This window comes from Helianthus annuus, chromosome 2 (genome assembly GCF_002127325.2).
Source record: "Helianthus annuus cultivar XRQ/B chromosome 2, HanXRQr2.0-SUNRISE, whole genome shotgun sequence".
NCBI lineage: Eukaryota > Viridiplantae > Streptophyta > Magnoliopsida > Asterales > Asteraceae > Helianthus > Helianthus annuus.
Genome location: NC_035434.2, coordinates 13032748 through 13051048, shown reverse-complemented (window position 1 = coordinate 13051048; position 18301 = coordinate 13032748). Strand labels below are relative to the sequence as shown.

The following is an 18301-nucleotide window of genomic DNA, read 5'->3' as shown; positions in this document are numbered from 1 at the left end:
ATTGAGTACAATCGGATACGTCAAAACGTGCGTTTTCATATGGTTAGCACATCACATAACGCTTGGACTAATCCGTTCGATATTTGCGAAGTACCCGCGCTGCAACACGCGCGAGTCTTATTACTAGTTACATTAAAAATTACAAAACTATAAATAACCAATATGTTTATGCATAAAGTAGTTGTATTGTTGGCCTTGGGAGTTTTAAAAAAAATGACATTTTCATTTTTAATCTTAAAGTTTTAATCCTTGACAATTTAAGTCTAAAATTTCAATATTTAGTAATTTAACCCATTTGATTAATTTGATTTTTCACTTTTACAAAACTATAAATAACCTACATGTTTATGCATAAGGTAGTTGTATTGTTGGTCTCGTGAGTTTTTTCAAAAAAAAATGACATTTTCATTTTTAACCTTAAAATTTTAATCCTTGACAATTTAAGTCTACATTTCAATCTTTGGTAATTTAACCTCTTTGATTAATTTTATATTTTCACTTCTAATTCAAAAGTTTTCACCTTTTGCAATTTAACCCCTTGATTATTTTGATTTTAACCCAAAGTTTCTCATTTTTTACAATTTAAACCCAAAACTTTTTTACTTTCAGTTTTGATCTCTTGTACTTTTCATCTTTCGCAAATTTTCCGATTAACGTTTCGTTCTAAATTTTCCGAGTTAACACGCCGTAATGTGTGTGTGGGTTCAACGTTTTCTCATCTACTTTTCCCGTTTGACAGGCTCATCGCAGCGCGTCTGTTTTTTCCCGTTTAATAACTCTGTTGCAACGCGCGGGTCAGAGATCGATTTAGTTATTTTTTTCTATGTTTTACACACAAGCTCGCGGTCATGTGTAAAACACTTGCATTTCATCAAATATGATATATAACTAATGCATCCCCACCGTATTACGACAGATGGTAATTACAAGTTCTAGTTAAATTAATCAAATTAAGAGTTGCCCTTCTTTTCTTTAATATGCTATGGAACCGGCACATGGGAATATACTTGTATAGTATAGTAGTATACCCATTACCCTGTGCCATATATCGGAAAGTCTTACACTGATGATGGGGGTAGCCCAAGACTAATAAAATGACTAAAATACGTGAATGCCCAAAGGGTTAAACGGTTAAAAGGTTGAAAAGCTGAGGAGGTGAAGTAAAGCAATATGGGAACAGTAAATGGTCACATCTCCGGATCACTTCACCAACTCACCAGCCGCAAAAGCAACATGGAGCCACAGAGCACATTCTTTTACCCTAGGTCAAAACCTTCAACCCCCAAAAAGGGCAAAACCCCCACTGCAAGCATGGTCACTAGTCAAACACATTCCCCTTCGGGAGATGTCTTCTCCTATAAATATGACACTTCATTAACTGAGGGGAAGACATTCCTGGCCAGCCCTGATTTCTCGAAATCCCTGGTCATACATCACGAATACTTACTTCTCGCAAGATACTTTCTCTCACAATCAACACACACATTCCTTTTGCTAATGCATCTGAATCTGAACACATTTCAGGGGAGGATCTTCAGCAAATTACAAAATCAAACTAGTGAACCTCTCTCCACGTCTTGCAAACGTGGGGGGACCCCACGACCTGCGTTAGGCAAAGTTGAACCCTTCAACCCTTTTGCCTAACCGACCCAGCTACTATCCTTGGTCTGTTATTTGTAGCATCAACAAGTTGGCGCCCACCGTGGGGCTACGCCACTATTTTTTTTCAAAATACCTAGTAGTGTAGCTCCATTCTCCTGAAATTACCATGTCAGAAAGTGGATCCCCGGGAGAAGTAAATCAGGTTCCAAACACCTCTACCCCGGGTACTAGCCAAGCTCATGTGGCTATACCAACTTCTTTCTCAACTCCGGGGAGAACTCCTGAATTCCTCACTTTCAACACTCCAACTTCGTCCAGATCCGGAGTCCCTTCTCCCAATGTTGGTGTCTCGGACACCCCGACACGTGTTGAACTTACCCCCGAGGGTGTTGCCAACAATTTCCTTGTGTTGAGGTCTCTCCTCAACCAATATGTAAGTAGGGATAGAGACAAGGGAGTAAGGATTCGTCTAGACTATGATGAGCCTGAACCAACACTATCTCCCGGACCTCCCATCCCTCCTTTTACATCTAGGGATGAGGCTGGTCCCAGTAATCCTCCAAATCCTAACCCGTATCTGTACGCGAGGCCAAATCCTACAGCATACCCTCTCTTCTCATCCCAACCAGCTACAAGTGGTGCTCCACTAGGCCATGAGCTGACCCTTGACCAGCTCCTACAGTCCCCGGTGACGAGCCTTCCACCGTTAACAACAACTTCATGGGAACAGGCCTTGTCGGTACTCCCCTTGGCACAAAGTGCCGTTATGAGCACTCCCTTGGGAGTTAACTGCTCTGTTGCACCCATAAGCCTTCAACGCTTCAACCTTCTGCCTCAGATGATGACTCAGATGATGACGAGTTTCCCATGGCAGCACTTCATCAATCAAGTGCTAGCAACCGAAGGGAACAGCAACAACGTGGGTGCAAGGGTTGAAGAAGATTTAGCCAAACCTTACAAGCCGAGTAATCTCTCATGCTTTTCACAGCAAATAGTCGATTATGATTTCCAAACAAAGATCAAAATGCCATCCCACATCAGAACATATGATGGGACTGAAGATCCTGAAGACCATCTTCAGATCTTTACTGGTGCCGCAAGAATCGAGAAATGGTCAAATGCTGAATGTTGTTTGATGTTCATGCAAACCCTTGTCGGATCAGCCAGAATCTGGTTCAATGACTTACCTGCTTGAAGCGTTCGAAGCTTCGATGATCAAAGCAAAGGGTTCCTAGCCAATTTCTCTCAACAGAGGCGGTATGTCAAAGATGCTACAGTGATCTTTCAGATCAAACAAAGAGATGATGAAAGCCTTCGAGAGTTCATAGAAAGATACAAGAAAGAAGGTCTAACTTATGTGGGGGCAGACGAAAAGATGAGGGTGGCCGGTTTCATGAATGCCATTACCTCAAAATATTTCACTAGGGATTTCAACAAATCCCTGCCCAAGACCTTGGAAGAAGCTCTCGAAAGGGCTGAAGCCCACATCCGGGGAGAGGAGGCGGTAGACATTAAAGAACAAAGGAAAAGAGGATCCAGCTGGCGAGGCAATAGCCCAGCTAGAAAGAGAGGAAACTTCAACTCCTATGACAGACGCCAAAAGGGTTCAGACCATCGAAGGTCTGAAGGCGGGAACCCTCCCAGCAGGGAAAAAGGCACGAGTTTCACACCTCTCACCAAGACTCCTCAAGAAATCCTAGCTACAGAAGAAGTCAAACAAAACTTTCGGCCTCCTAGGCCTCTCCCCAAAAGCAGAAAGAATGAGAATTCCACACAATACTGTGAATTTCATGAAGAAAAAGGTCACCATACCAATGATTGCTTCCAGCTTAAGAAAAGGATTGAAGAAGCTGTTAAGTCCGGAGAACTTGGTCATTTGGTGAAAGGAGTAAGGGACAAAATGGCTGAAGGAAAAGGCAAGGAAGTCAATATGGTAGATTTCGATGGAAGGGTTCCAAACAAAAGGCAGCGGTTGGAAGCTTGGGAGCTTCAGTGTGTTTGTTTCCCTCCAACTGAAAAAGACCCTTTTTCAAACCCTCTTGTGGTTGAAGCTATGGTGGGAACGATACAAATAGGTAAAGCTTACATAGACACTGGTGCTGCCACTGAAATCATGTTTGAGAAGTTCTTCAACCGCTTGAACAATGAAGAACGTTCAAGGCTTCAACCCTCTGGAACCTCCATAGAAGGTATTGCCGATATACCCCTTAAGCCTTTAGGGCAACTGACACTTGATGTTCGTTTTAGCGAAGGTCAGAAGGAAAGAACCCAACCACTCACCTTTGTGGTTATCAACATACCTTCAAACTATGATGTGATCATTGGAAGGCAAGGGCAGTGTGCATTCTACATGGCCGTGTGTGTTGGCCATGGCACAGGCAAATTTCCCACCGAAAGGGGAATAGTAACCCTTCAACCTTCCCAGGAAGTCTACATGGTTGAAGGTGAAAGCTCCAAAAGCGAAGAAGACAAGCATAGGCTAATCATAAATCCTAAGTACCCTGAACAGAGAATAAGGGTCAATCCAAACCTTTCACAAGAAACCCTTTCATATCTTGAAAAATTGCTAACACACTACAACGATGTCTTCGCTTGGTGTCCGGAAGATATGACGGGGATCCCCCGAAACATTGCTGAACATGAGTTAAGGATACCAACAGATGTTAAGCCTGTGGTCCAAAAGAAAAGAAGTCTAGCACCTGAGAGAAGCCTGGCTGCTTGCCAAGAAGTTGAAAAGCTTGTGTCAGCCGGCATTCTCCGAGAAGTCAAGTATTAATCATGGGTTGCAAACCCAGTTATGGTCAAGAAGCCAGACAACTCTTGGAGGATGTGCATAGATTTCAAGGATCTTAACAAAGCTTGTCCCAAGGATTGCTATCCATTGCCAGAAATTGATCTCAAGGTCGAATCCCTCACCGGTTACCCTTTCAAGTGCTTTCTTGATGCTTACAAAGGGTATCATCAAATACTCATGAAAGAAGAAGATGAAGAAAAGACAGCGTTCCACACCGATAAAGGAATCTTTTGTTACCAAAAGATGCCTTTTGGCCTTAAAAACGCTGGGGCAACCTACCAACGTTTAGTGGACAAAGCCTTTGCAAGCCAAATTGGTAAAAACATAGAAGCATATGTCGATGACTTGGTGATCAAAAGCAAGACGGAGTATCAAATGCTCAATAACATTCAAGAAACTTTCAAGAACCTCAGAAAGGTTAACATGAAGCTCACCCCTGAAAAATGTTCATTTGGGTTTGAGGAAGGCAAGTTCTTGGGTCATATTGTTGGAAAACAACGCATCAAGGCTAACCCAAACAAGGTGAAAATTGTTCTTGAAACCAAACCACCAAAAACCAAGAAGGAGGTCGAAAGCCTGAATGGGAAGCTTGCAGCCTTGAAGCGTTTTACCTCAAAGTTAGCAGAAAGGTCTCTCCCCTTTTTCAAAACGCTCAAGGGTTGCACCGATAAGAAGGACTTCAAATGGACTGAAGAGGCCGATGAAGCCTTTAACCAAATGAAGCAGCACCTAGCTTCCCTACCTGACATGGCAGCCCCAGAAACGGGAGAATTAATCACAGTATACCTCTAAGTTGCTGAAGAAGCAATAAGCGCGGTCCTCACCACTGAGCGAGAAAAAGCACAGGTACCCGTTTATTTCTTCAGCAAAACTCTAAAATTGGTTGAAACCAAATATCCTCCTTTGGAAAAAATGTCCCTAGCCCTAGTTCAAACAGCTAGAAGGCTTCGAAGGTATTTCCAAGCACATCCTATACAAGTGGTCACCGACCAACCTATCAGGAGTGTGCTTGAAAAACCAGAAAACTCGGGGCGATTAGCCAAATGGGCAGTGGAACTAGGTGAACACAACATCACCTTTGTCCCAAGAAAAGCCATCAAAGCCCAAGTTTTGGTTGATTTCATTGTAGAAGTCCCTATGCAAACCATCACTGAAGTAAATACAGCCGCCACTGAACCCTCAAGCCTTGAAGCCTGGAAGCTTTTTACCGATGGGGCTTCAAGCGTTGAAGGGTCAGGGGCTGGGCTTATTCTGATCAACCCAGAAGGGTTAGAATTCACATACGCTCTTCGCTTTGATTTTCAGACAACCAACAACGAAGCCGAATACGAAGCACTAATAGCCAGCTTAAGACTAGCTAAAGAGATGAAGGTCCAGAAGCTTGAAGTGTTCACAGATTCGTTGTTGGTATCAAGCCAGGTGAATGAAAGCTACATTGCAAAGGAGCCCAACATGAAAAGGTACAAAGAAAATCCGAAGAATTGATGGATACCTTCCAAACATGTAGTATCAAGCAAATTCCCAGGTCCCAAAACAAGAAGGCAGATGCCTTAAGCAAGCTTGCGTCTCTCACTTTTGCCCACCTTACAAAGAAGGTGTTGGTAGAAGTGTTAAAGGCTCCATCAATTGATGAGTTAGAAGTTCAAGATATAATCACCGATGAAGATCCAAATTGGATGACTCCAATAAAGAAATTCCTCAAAACCGGTGAATTGCCTACTGATCAAACAGAGGTTGAAAGGGTTAAAATTAAGGCAAGGCAGTATGTACTACAAGGTGAAACCCTTTACAAAAAAGGTTATCTTGCTCCCTTGTTAAGATGTGTAGGTCCCGAGCAAAGTCAGTATTTGATCAAAGAAATTCACGAAGGTATATGAGGAGCTCATTTTGGAGCTAGATCGGTGGTTGCCAAACTCATGAACCTTGGGTATTTTTGGCCCTCAATGCACCGAGATGCCGCTGAGTAGCTAAAGAAGTGTGATGCCTGCCAAATTCATGCACCTGTCCCAAAAAGTCCTAAACATGACCTTATCCCAATAACCTCAGCATGGCCCTTCTACAAATGGGGCATGGACATCGTCGGACCATTCCCCCCAAGCAAAGGTGGAGTAAAATTTTTGTTGGTGGCCATAGATTATTTCACCAAGTGGCCCGAAGTTAAACCACTTGCAAAGATCACGGGCAAGCAGGTCATTGACTTTGTTTGGGAGAACATTATTTGCCGTTATGGATTGCCGGGAGTACTTGTAACTGACAATGGAAAGCAATTTGCTGAGAAGCCTTTCAGCATTTGGTGCAAAGAATACAGGATCAATCAAATCTTCAGCTCAGTGGCTTACCCGCAATCAAATGGTCAAGTTGAAAGGACGAATCGAAGCATAGTGGAAGGGATCAAAACAAGATTGGGAAGGTATGAAAGCAACTGGCTTGAAGAGTTGCCAAGTGTTTTATGGGCAATCCGGACAACCGAAAAAACAAGCCATAAAAGAACACCTTATAGCCTAGTATTTGGGTCTGAGGCTGTAATTCCTGCTGAAATAGGAGTTGTAACACAACGAGTTGTCAACATAGATCCCGAAACAAACCAAAAAGAGACTATGTTGAACTTACAACTCCTAGAGGAAGCACGAGACCAAGCCGCAATTCAAGAAGCCAAATACAAGCAACGAATGGAAGCCTGCTACAACAAGAGAGTCAAGAATGAACGTTTCAAGCCAGGAGACCTGGTCTTTAGAAACAACAAAGCTAGTAAGAAAGAGAATCAAGGAAAGCTTGGCCCAAAATGGGAAGGCCCATACACCATCCTTGAAGCACATAAGGGTGGATCCTACAAGCTAGCAGACCTAGAAGGTAAAAGGCTTCCAAGGCATTGGAATGGAATAACCTTGAAAAGGTTTCATGTCTAAACGGGAAGATTGGTTTGTATTTCACAATGTTGCATTTCAAGAGTTGAACTATGAAAACCTTTTGTAAAAATGTCTCTTGAATGAATGAAGTTGTTTTATCAAATTTGTCTTTCTATCCTAAAATCAGGTTGAGAACCTAGCAAGAAACTCCATGGCAAGGGCCATGTAAGGGGTTGAGCTCCCAGGCCACATCGCTCAATAGGTTCAAGGGTTGAATGGACCTATATAAGGGGTGAATTCCTAAATCAATACAACTCCATGAGACTTATTATCAAAAACAAAGTGGTCTCATAGACAGGTTTGAACATCCTACACCAAATGTTCCTTAAGCCTTAGAAAAGTAGCAAGCAAACAAGCTTACGAAATCAAATAAAATGATAAAAAGGATAGGTGCTATGTCTTCTTGTTAAAAATACCAAGGCTAAGTGTCTGCAGCACTGTACCCTTTAAGGTATATAAAACATAAAGACAACGCAAACTTAAAAAAGACAAAGGTACAGGAAAAAGGAAATAAATCAAAGAGCAATGCAACAACTTGAACGAAAAGTTATAAAAACCTAAAAAATACAAACTAAGTCAAGTTATAAAACTAAGAAGCCTTCAAGGCTTCAAGCCACGTATGAGATAACTCAAAACCTTAAAGGCTGCAACCTACCTACAGACAGCCAAAAAGCTTAAAAGCTTGAAACCAACAAAGCTACTTTCAACCATTCAAGCACAAGTTAAAACAAGTCCTAGTGACTTGCAAGTTTGGATATTGTTCAAACGGCCATACAGGCCTAAAAGCACAACCACATAACAGGAACCTTAGGGGTTCCTACAAAACCTAATATTGTTTAAAGTTAACATTACAAACCACAAATTGTTTTTGAGTGCTAAGAAAGCTACGAATATCCATTAAGCATCGGCAGAAGGCTTGGAAACCCCGGAACCTTCAGCCTTGACCTTCTTTGCTTTCTTGGACTTCTTAGCTTTTGCACCACCATCATCACCTACTGCTGAAGCCTCCAAGCTTGCATCCTTCGAAGCATCCGGCACACTTGAAAGGGTGTCATCACTATCTCCCAAGTAGGATCTCTTCTTCGAAAGAGAACCCAAGACTTCAGCACAGACTTTTTCATTAAGGCCCTCCGGTTTCAAGTCCTGCAACACAGCAAGAGGCTTACCAAAACAAGAAGAAACTTGATGAATATAAGGGTAGGTCAGCCTCTCCATCTGTTCAACGGAGCCCTTGAAAACATCGGAAGCTTCAGGACGAAACAAAGGAGACTTCTCCAAAGGATGGCCAGATTCATGAAGCTTATAACCAGCAATAAGGGCTTGATGTTTCCCCAAGTTAAGTAATTTAGTGTATACTTCACCAAGTGCGGAATTAAACTCCTTGGAGTGGAGAAGGTAGGTGACAACCAGTTGAAAGCCTTGCTCGATCAACCATTGGTTATCATCGGTGGCCTGAGCAACCGCAGCCTTCAACCCTTCCTTCTCTGCATCAAAAGCCCTTTGCTGAACAGACAAAGCTTCCCTATCAGCCTTAAGCTTCAACCGATTGGCCTCAAAGCTCTTCTTCAAATCACTCATTTCAATATCATGCCTCCTAATCAGTTCACTAACCTCCTTGTCCCGCGCCTCTTCTTTCTTAGCAAACCCAGCTATCTCCTTCTTCATCACGGCCATTGAAGATTTCATGTTATCTTTCTTCTTAGAAAATTCTTCATATTCTTGCATCCTCTGACGAAAACGGGCAATGCCCTGAGGGAGCACGGCAGCAAGGTTGCCGGTACTCAGAATCATGCGAGATAACATCATGTCATCATCCATCTCAGCAATAGTGTTGCGAACTGAAGGGGGAGCAATGTGACTCAAAGCATCTTCACAAACAGCAGCATCTTTGAAGCTGTCATTAATTGACCAACCAGGCACATAAATTTCGTCCGGATCCAACCCTTCAACATCCCTGCTTGAAGAACCCTGAACAAGGGTAGCAACAACCTTTTTGGCTGAAGCCTTCTTACCATGGATAACCAGTTTCTTCTCCTTTTCAACACCCGCTTCAACACCTTGATCTTCAGAAATTTCAATATCATCACTCAATTCCACTGGTTCAGTAGAAGTGGATTGAGGAGCAGCCTTCAACAAACGGTGGGTAGACCGACGGGTTGAAGTCTTAGGAGCATGAGACATGGAAAAACCTTTGACATTGGAAGCACCAACATAACCCGAACCCTCGAACCTTTGTTCAGCAGTCCTAACTACAACGTTTTCATCAGGAACAGATGGGGCATCCTGATGTATTGCAAAATACATCGGTATTCGCGTCGGTTTTAGTCGTTAGTTAGTTAGTTTTAGTGTCGGTTTAGTTTAGAATGTACATACTATTGATTTATTTGTGTTTCCAGGTCTTTTCGCCAAAAGGAGCGAAAACGAGCAGAAATCTGGAATGGCGGAAGGCTGGCACGGAAACCGAGGAAGTCGGGAGCTGAAACGAAGAAAATTTGCAGTTCTGGAGCTCCCAGGCGGGCCGCGTTGACTTAACAGTCAATGTCACGCGCCCCGCATTGACTTAAAGGAGAAATCAAAGGAACAACACACTCTCGCGCCCCGCGTTAACTTAGACAGAAACACTAGGCGGGCCGCGAGAGATTTGTAAAGCGAATCAGAAGTTTAAACTCTAGGCGACCCGCGTAAGATCAAGCCAGTACTTCACGCGGGCCGCCTAAAGAGACTGTGTCGGCAGAATTACGAGGATTGCATGGCAAGTTAGGGTTTGTGGTTATATATGAAGATATACGCGTACACAGCCGATGATTGACGAACTAGGGCAACTTAAGGGCGATTTTGGCTGCTGATTGAAGGCTGTGATCGTGTTGGAAGCATATTGGAAGCGTGGAATCATCGGGATAGCATTCTTGAGCACTCGGGAGTGAAGATTCGGGTTCTACATACCTATTTCTTTCATTCTCTGTTTGTTTAGACTTAGTTACCCATGAATTCAGTTGATACTATGTTTTTGATCTTGTTTTTGATGATGTTTGCCGGCTAAAAACCATAAACTACCTAGGTGATGACTATGGCATGACAAAGTTTGGATTTTTATATGATTATTGATGTGGTTGTGATTTTTCTTGTATTGTAAACACTATGATAGTTTGTCTTGGTGCGTTTGTATGCTTGTGATTTCTTATTTATCGTTTATTTGTTCCATTCAATTCTTGGTGACGGTCTTTATCACGGAATAGAGTTGAATTAGGGTTTTTGACTTAGGTGAGTGTCTATATCACATAATAGGTCATTAATTCTTTAGGGTGAAAAGTGCACTAGTAACCTTAGGAACAATATTCGGTAATTAATTAAAATCGAGTGTGCTGCTAGACTCGTCGCGGAAAGGCTCAAGGATATTGGTAGGTCTAGGAGTAGTTAAAAGGAATTAACCACCCATTGTCTTTCAAGCCAAGATTAAACCCATAGTTGCTTTAGACGTTCGCGCGGCAAAGTAGAGCGTCTTACATAAGCACTTTCAAGAAACTAGAGGACGGACAAGAAATCTAGAAAACCGGTGATTTAACAACCTCTAGGGAATCTTAGTGTGCTCTTGAGAGGGATTAGAGGTCCTTAGATTTCCCTAGAGGTGAGAATTTTAAGATCCCGGTTCCACACCACATCATTATCATTTAGGAATCCATTCCGAGTTTTAGCCTGCGTCTAGCCTAGGTAGTCTTCATTCTCACTGATCAGACCCTTCGTTTTAGTTCGTGTCTAGCTTTCTAGTATTATTTTATTATTTTATTTAGGAATTTTTAGAAACCCCCCCCCCCAAATTAATAAACAATTTAGTATGTCGTGTCAGTTTGAGTCTAGATAGAGTCGTAGCGTAGTCAGTAGAGTCTCGTGGGTTCGACACTCGGACTTACTTTAGCTTTACTACGTCGATCGGTTCACTTGCCGGTTGCGTGTTTTAGGGTTTAGGTCGAGTCTTGGTTTTATAAATTTAAAGCTTAGAGAGTCTAGAAATAGGGTAATTTAGTTAGTTTTATTTGACCCATTTTCAGCACATCACATCCCCATACACAACATCAGAAGTGTCGTCACTCTTGATAAAATCTAGGGCAGACATGACTACAAATAACAAAAAACAAAACTCATAAGGCATAAATAAAGAAAAATGCAAAGATGACAAAAAAGGAAAATGCATACCCATGCCACTCCTCATTAGAACCGGATCCCGATCGGCATTTTCCCACAATTTACTAACCCCTAATAATACTAGCAAGTGTTCAGGGAAGGGACGAACCCTCGAAGGGCACTCCCGGATGGCTTTGAGATAAGCATCATTCAACTCAGATTCAGAGGGTTCCGGTTCATTGAGAACGGCATCCGGGTGCCTCCACACCATTTTGAATGGGACAATAGAATCAGAAACCCAGAAAAAGCGATCTTTCCAAGTCTCGAGTGTTGTAACCATAGACAAAATAAGACAAACGTCAACCTTGGATGTTTCAAAAGTGAACCAGTCACCGTTTTTAGCCAATCGGAAAAAACGGCGAAAAAGCAAAAGTGAAGGATCATAACCAAGGGCACGGCACAAAAATTCGAAATGTAAAACCCTAGCCATACCCTTTGGGTGAATCTGACCAAAAGAGACTCGGTAATACTCCAATAAATTCAGAACAAAGAGGGAAAAAGGATAACGGAGGTTCGAAAACTCAAAATGACGGCAATAAAGAGCATTCGAACCAGGGGTCGGTTTATCAACAGAAACATCACAAGCAGGAGCGGTCGGATTAAACATTTTATCAATACCATATTCCACACAAAATAAATCTACCTCTTCTTGGGTTAATCGAGAAAAGGATGTTCCTAAATCCTTACGAGCACCCATTCTACAAAGAAAGTAAAGAAATACGAAAAGAAACCGAACTAACCTTGAAGAGAGGAAAGGAATTGCAGAAGAAAACTTGAAAGGACAATGTGGAAATTGAATGATATCTTCAAATATAAAATAAAACTCAAAATAATGGTGATAATTGCAAACAGTTACTTTCTACAAAACCGCCGCCCTATAAACTGCAACACATCAAATCAGTTGTCAGTTATTTACAATTCAAAAATTAACTGCCTCTAACCCTTTAAGCCTTTAAGCTTTGAACCCTTGAACCCTTTAGTCAATAAAACACATGTATAAAAGTCAGAAGTCTTTGAGCTCATTTTCCAAAAACCTCTGACTTGGGGGGCTGATGACGGGGGTAACCCAAGACTAAATAAAATGACTAAAATACATGAATGCCCAAAGGGTTAAATGGTTCAAAGGTTGAAAAGCTGAGGAGGTGAAGTAAAGCAATATGAGAACAGTAAATGGTCACATCTCCGGATCACTTCACCAACTCACCAGCCGCAAAAGCAACATGGAGCCACAGAGCACATTCTTTTACCCGCAGGTCAAAGCCTTCAACCCCCAAAAAGGGCAAAACCCCCACTGCAAGCATGGTCACTAGTCAAACACATTCCCCTTCGGGAGATGTCTTCTTCTATAAATTTGACACTTCATTAACTGAGGGGAAGACATTCCTGGCCAGCTCTGATTTCTCGAAATCCCTGGTCATACATCACGAATACTTGCTTCTCGCAAGATACTTTCTCTCACAATCAACACACATATTCCTTTTGCTAATTCATCCGAATCTAAACACATTTCAGAGGAGGATCTTCAGCAAATTACAAAATCAAACTAGTGAACCTCTCTACACGTCTTGCAAACGTGGGGGGACCCCACGACCTGCGTTAAGCAAAGTTGAACCCTTCAACCCTTTTGCCTAACCGACCCAGCTACTATCCTTGGTCTGTTATTTGTTGCATCAACATACACTAACAAGACATATATAATATAAATAAATGTAAGAATTACAAAAAAAAATTATAAATATGATTTACTTGATCTATGTAAGAAAAAATTATGCTATCGAACTAGACTATTATTGTCACAATCTTAGTACAATCTTTACAACTGGATAGACTATAGAGTTGTTTATGTAATACTAGAGGATTATTATGAGAAAACTAGTTTAAATGAGAAAATAAAAAAAAAAACCTTAAAAATGCACCATTTTTTTTTTATTTTTTCAATTTTTCCTAAAATTCGCTATTTTTAATTTATAATTTAAAAAATAAAATAAAATAAAAACTACACATGCCCACCCCCCACACTCCCCCCCCCCCCCCCTCCCAAAGAACCTAATCAACGTAAATGGAAGTGTCTTTAACAAAGAAGAAGACTTAAAGTTTTCTCGCAAATTTTTATACAATAAAAATAGTGATCTTTTTGTAAAAAAAATTGGTATATATTTTAAGCTTTTCCAATAATTTTTTTAGTTTTCTTATGATCCTCACTATCAAGGTATTTTCTAATGTTGTACAACTGATGTATGTGACGACACCGAGGTGTTGTGCCCTCAAATATTTGTCATCATAGCAACAATCAGCAACCATTAAACTCCGTAATATATTATCATATTCAATTATTCATTTAACCAAACCAACTTTTTCCATTAAAAAAACACACATGGTACATTGAAAAACACATCTTTTTAAATATGAGTGCAACTTTTTCCATTTACTTTTGTTATACCTTCATCCCATGAGTAAAAAAATTAAAATTTAGAATTTTCACACAAAATGAAACATCGAGGTAGATAGTAAACGGGTAACAAGCTGTGTCGTTACCCCTTTTTTAATAGCAAAATTAAATCTTTTAAAAACTATGTCCATAGATCTCAGGATCATAACATTACTATGCATAACCCTTTGAATATATTTATCAAACTCTCTCAAAAAATAAAAGAACTGAAGACGATGGCGAATCAACATGACGAAATATGAATAAATTCGTTTCGAACTTGTAATAAAAAAAAACAACTTATTCTAATCCAAACTTGTTTTCACAAAAGATATGGGTTGGAGGGTTTTTTTTCCCTTCATGTTCACTCTTTCAAAATTTTAGGTCCCCAAGTGCATGAAGTTGCAACTAGAAGGGTTTAGTTATTCTTTTATTTAACTTTATTTGATTCCCATTTTAAAGAGAACAAATCCTGATGTATTCACAACACACACATATTTATATATTATATAAACACCTATTTTTAGTATTAACCATACCACCAACAAGCATTCATAAGCTACCTAAGAGAAATGAAGTTCCAAATGCTTGTTTTCTTCCTTCTCCTATGTGCTCAATTCCTATCCACTTTGGCTTTTGAATCTAAAGGTAACTTTCCTATAAAAACTTTTACTGGTTACTTAAACACAGTGACGAATCCAGGAATTTTTTAGTGGGTTTCTTTTGGTATATCTTCGAAATCATTCAAGGTTTCCACTAACTTTTCCATTTTTTTTCCAAACCGAGGGGCCTGGATCCGCCACTGCTTAAACATCTGTTAGCAAATAGAAGTATTCGATATAATTTGTTTTATGTAAATCATGTAGAGGAGGACAACCCCATCAACGTAAATGCGAGTGTCTTTAACAAAGAAGAAGACTTGAAGCAAGATGCATTAGTTTTTTCAAAGTCGAGTCGGGGAAAAGGTTCAAGTGGTGGTACAAATGATCATACTAAGCAAAACAACGCTGTCTCGGCCTTCATTAAGCCACACACATATGGTTCATACGTTGATATTGGTGTTATTCTCGTCGGTGCTTTATTTGTTTTCGACTTCTAGATCGTTGGCGCTTACAAACTGCAAGATATGTATTGTTTTCGTCCGGATTGTTAGATAAGAATGAAACTTTCAAATGTTGTATGCCTTTTGCAGTTTGTTTGATTAAATAGGTACTTCATGTATATCTTTTTGATTATAATCTATATTATTGCTTTTTTTCCATTCATGTCTTTACAAATACAATATTCAAGGGTAAGATATTAACAATCAAGTGTCAATGAAATCAATTTTCGAGTAGCCCACTTGATAGAAGCATACCTAGAGGTGCTAAATGGTCGGGTTTACGGGTCCAACCCGACCCGAACCCGAAAATCTTGTCATACATATGAACCCGAACACGGCCCGAATATTAGCTGGTTGACCGGAACACGACCTTTCAATCCAAATTTTCAGATTTTTAATTTTTTTTTCGCAAATTAATATATTAAATTAAATTTTTACTAAAAATACACAAATGTATATAAAACAATTGCATTTTAATTATAACTTTATAAAATACACACCTAAATTAATTTATGACATAAAACATATTTAAAAAAAATAAAATACAATATAAGTGGGTTAAACGGGTCAATCTGTCAACCCGACCAGGTTGACCCAAACCTGGCCCATGTAGCTAAATGGGTTCTCGGGTTCAACCTGAAACTGGCCCGAATCCGTTTAGATTAAACTCAAACCCGCGTATTTCGTGTTAGGTTCGTATTGTGTTTTCGATTCGTGTCAGAAATTCACACCCCTAGGCATACGCCTCTTAGAAGAGGTCCCAGGTTCAATCTTGGGCAAAGGTGAATAATTTAGATTTATTGGTGTAATAGAGAAGAAGAAAGCGTTGCAATTAAAAAAATTGTCAGTGAATACCTAAAGTCCGAAGAGTTAAGTCGCCTAAGGTTTGTGGCATGTGAATGTGTGAGACTTAAGCTATGAAGTATACCTTAATCCTTCTCAACTCTATACAAGTGCCACATCATTTGTTTTAACTTTTTTAATACACCTCATCCTAAGAAAACGGTATAACCTAAGAAAATCGATCCGAGAGTCTAAAATGAAACTCATTTAATAAACGTGTTTAAGTTCGAACTTGAACAAGCCTATTGCTATAGTTTATATAAATACAATAAAATAATTTCACCCATAAAAAAAATAAAAGATAAACGTAAATTTTTAATAGTTATTTAATCTTTTAAGGGCATCAAATAGTGTTTCTATCTTTTTTTCCCTCTTCATGTTCACTCTTCCAAAATCGTGTGACACGTTGGACAAGTGAACAGTCTTATTCTTTTCTTGACTATTCCTGTTCAATATATTTTTATTCTCATTATTATGAAGAGAACAAATCCTAATGTGTCTATATATAAACACCAACTCACAAATATCAATAATCCATAAGTGACATTAAAGAAATGAAGTCCAAAAGCCTAGCATTCATCTTCCTACTTTTAGTTGCACAATACATATCTTGCTTGGCTTTTGAATCCAAAGGTAAGATTTTATTTAATTAAAACAATGTTATATATATATATATATATATATATATATATATATATATATATATATATATATATATATATATATATATATATAGAGTAAGGTTAACATACAAAAAGTCTTATCATACATCACGTAGGAGACAATGGTAACCGTTGGATCATGGGTATAATCACGCATGGGACCACATAATCACCCATGGGATCACATAATCACGCATGGGACCACCTAATCACGCATGGGACTATAATCACGCACGTTCTATGATAATAACGCACGTTATATTTTTTGTCATGTATGTTAATGTAGGTTAAGCCCTGAAGTACATTATACTTTCTCTATATATATATATATATATATATATATATATATATATATATATATATATATATATATATGTGTGTGTGTGTGTGTGTGTGTGTGTGTGTGCGCGTGCGCGCGCGTTTAGATGCTATTTTACATGGTCTAATTTATACAAGTTTTCGAGGTTATGTAGAAGAGAAAGGCTCGGTTCATATGAAGGGAAATAGTTATGTCCGAGAAGATGGTGTGAAAAGGGATGAGTTAGTTTTGTCCAAAGCAGGTAAGGGGAAGGGTGCATACGGTGGTCAGAATGATCGGCCTCCCGACATCAGAAAAAGCAAAGCGGTATCAATGCTCTTAAAGGAACCTGCATACATGTCAAAAGTTGGTGTTATTATCATCAATATCATGCTTGTTTACTTCTAATTTCTAAATTATGGGACGTAGAAGATGAAAACAAAGTTTATACAAGAATAAAAGGATTGCTTTTTTCTTTTTTTTTTTTATGTAATATTTTTTCCCTTTTAATGTATGGTTGCATATATTTTATATGTTGTTAGAGACTAAGTTTTGTACTTGTTTCATTGTTTATAGGGACACTTTCTAGATTTTCGTTTAAAAAAAATGTTTTGATGAGAGTCCGGAATCAATGTAACCATTTTGGCCCAAATATTAAAAAAAAGGTTTTGATGAGAGTCCGGAATTAATGTAACCATTTTGGCCCAAATAAAATACTTAACCTCGTCTATCAACCCATTTTGACCCAAATAGATTCTGAGTCGGGCCCGCGGGCCGTCGGGGGTGGGTCAAGTTTTTATCTCGAACAGGGAATAAGTTCCCATCCACCTTTATAGGTTAGAATAACTAGTTATTGGTCCGCCCGCATTGCGGGGCACCAAACCGAATATTTATCTCTCATAATATGTACGTCTGTGTTTCGGTTACCTGTACATACTACTCATACCACGTTTTCAAAAAAAAAAAAAAAAAAAAAAAAAAAAAAAAAAAAAACATCGACTCAATCAATTAAACCAAAACACTACCATACTTTTGAAAAAAAAAACTAAAACAATGGAAAGACTATAATTTTAAACTCGGGGCAAAATTGTAATTTTTAGGACAAATGGGCATGTGTCAACCAGCTGCCTGACATGAATAAAAATTACATGGAGTCAACCAAATAAAACAAAACATTACCATAGTTTTTCCAAAAAAAAAAAAGTAAAACGATGGCATGACTGTAATTTTCCACTGGGGGCAAAATCGTATTTTGATAAGAAAAAAAAGCATAAACGATGGCAAAACTATAAATTTGAACTGAGTGTAAAATTGTAATTTGGCTGGGAGGGGAAAAACCAAAACAAATGGTAAAACTGTAAATTTAAAGGGGGTAAAATCGTAATTTGGCTGGACCAATGGGGAAGTGTCAGGCAGCTGCTGCCTACACTAGTCCCCTCCATGGAATATGTAGTGTACCAGTTTTTGCCCCGCCCGCGTTGCGGAGA

The 18301-nt window shown here is 39.5% G+C and overlaps 2 protein-coding genes across 2 annotated transcripts; both read left to right on the top strand.

The window, feature by feature from the left end:
• Nucleotides 1-14399: 14399 nt before the first annotated feature.
• Nucleotides 14400-15170, top strand: LOC110902223. The gene is made up of 2 exons (XM_022148936.2): nucleotides 14400-14557; nucleotides 14776-15170. Exons 1-2 carry the CDS (start codon nucleotides 14482-14484, stop codon nucleotides 15006-15008), a joined length of 309 nt encoding a protein of 102 aa, XP_022004628.1. The 5' UTR covers nucleotides 14400-14481; the 3' UTR covers nucleotides 15009-15170.
• A 1189-nt stretch (nucleotides 15171-16359) lies between these two features.
• LOC110902233 lies at nucleotides 16360-17294 on the top strand. Its single transcript, XM_022148944.2, has 2 exons — nucleotides 16360-16487; nucleotides 16990-17294. The coding sequence occupies exons 1-2, from the start codon at nucleotides 16409-16411 to the stop codon at nucleotides 17220-17222; spliced, it is 312 nt and encodes a 103-aa protein (XP_022004636.1). The 5' UTR covers nucleotides 16360-16408; the 3' UTR covers nucleotides 17223-17294.
• The last annotated feature ends 1007 nt before the right edge of the window (nucleotides 17295-18301 follow it).

Coding starts and splice junctions, on each gene's coding strand:
- LOC110902223 (XM_022148936.2), top strand. CDS start 14,482: ATGAAGTTCCAAATGCTTGTTTTCTTCCTTCTCCTATGTGCTCAATTC. Junction 14,558..14,775: donor TTTGGCTTTTGAATCTAAAG/GTAACTTTCCTA, acceptor TAAATCATGTAG/AGGAGGACAACCCCATCAAC.
- LOC110902233 (XM_022148944.2), top strand. CDS start 16,409: ATGAAGTCCAAAAGCCTAGCATTCATCTTCCTACTTTTAGTTGCACAA. Junction 16,488..16,989: donor CTTGGCTTTTGAATCCAAAG/GTAAGATTTTAT, acceptor GAGGTTATGTAG/AAGAGAAAGGCTCGGTTCAT.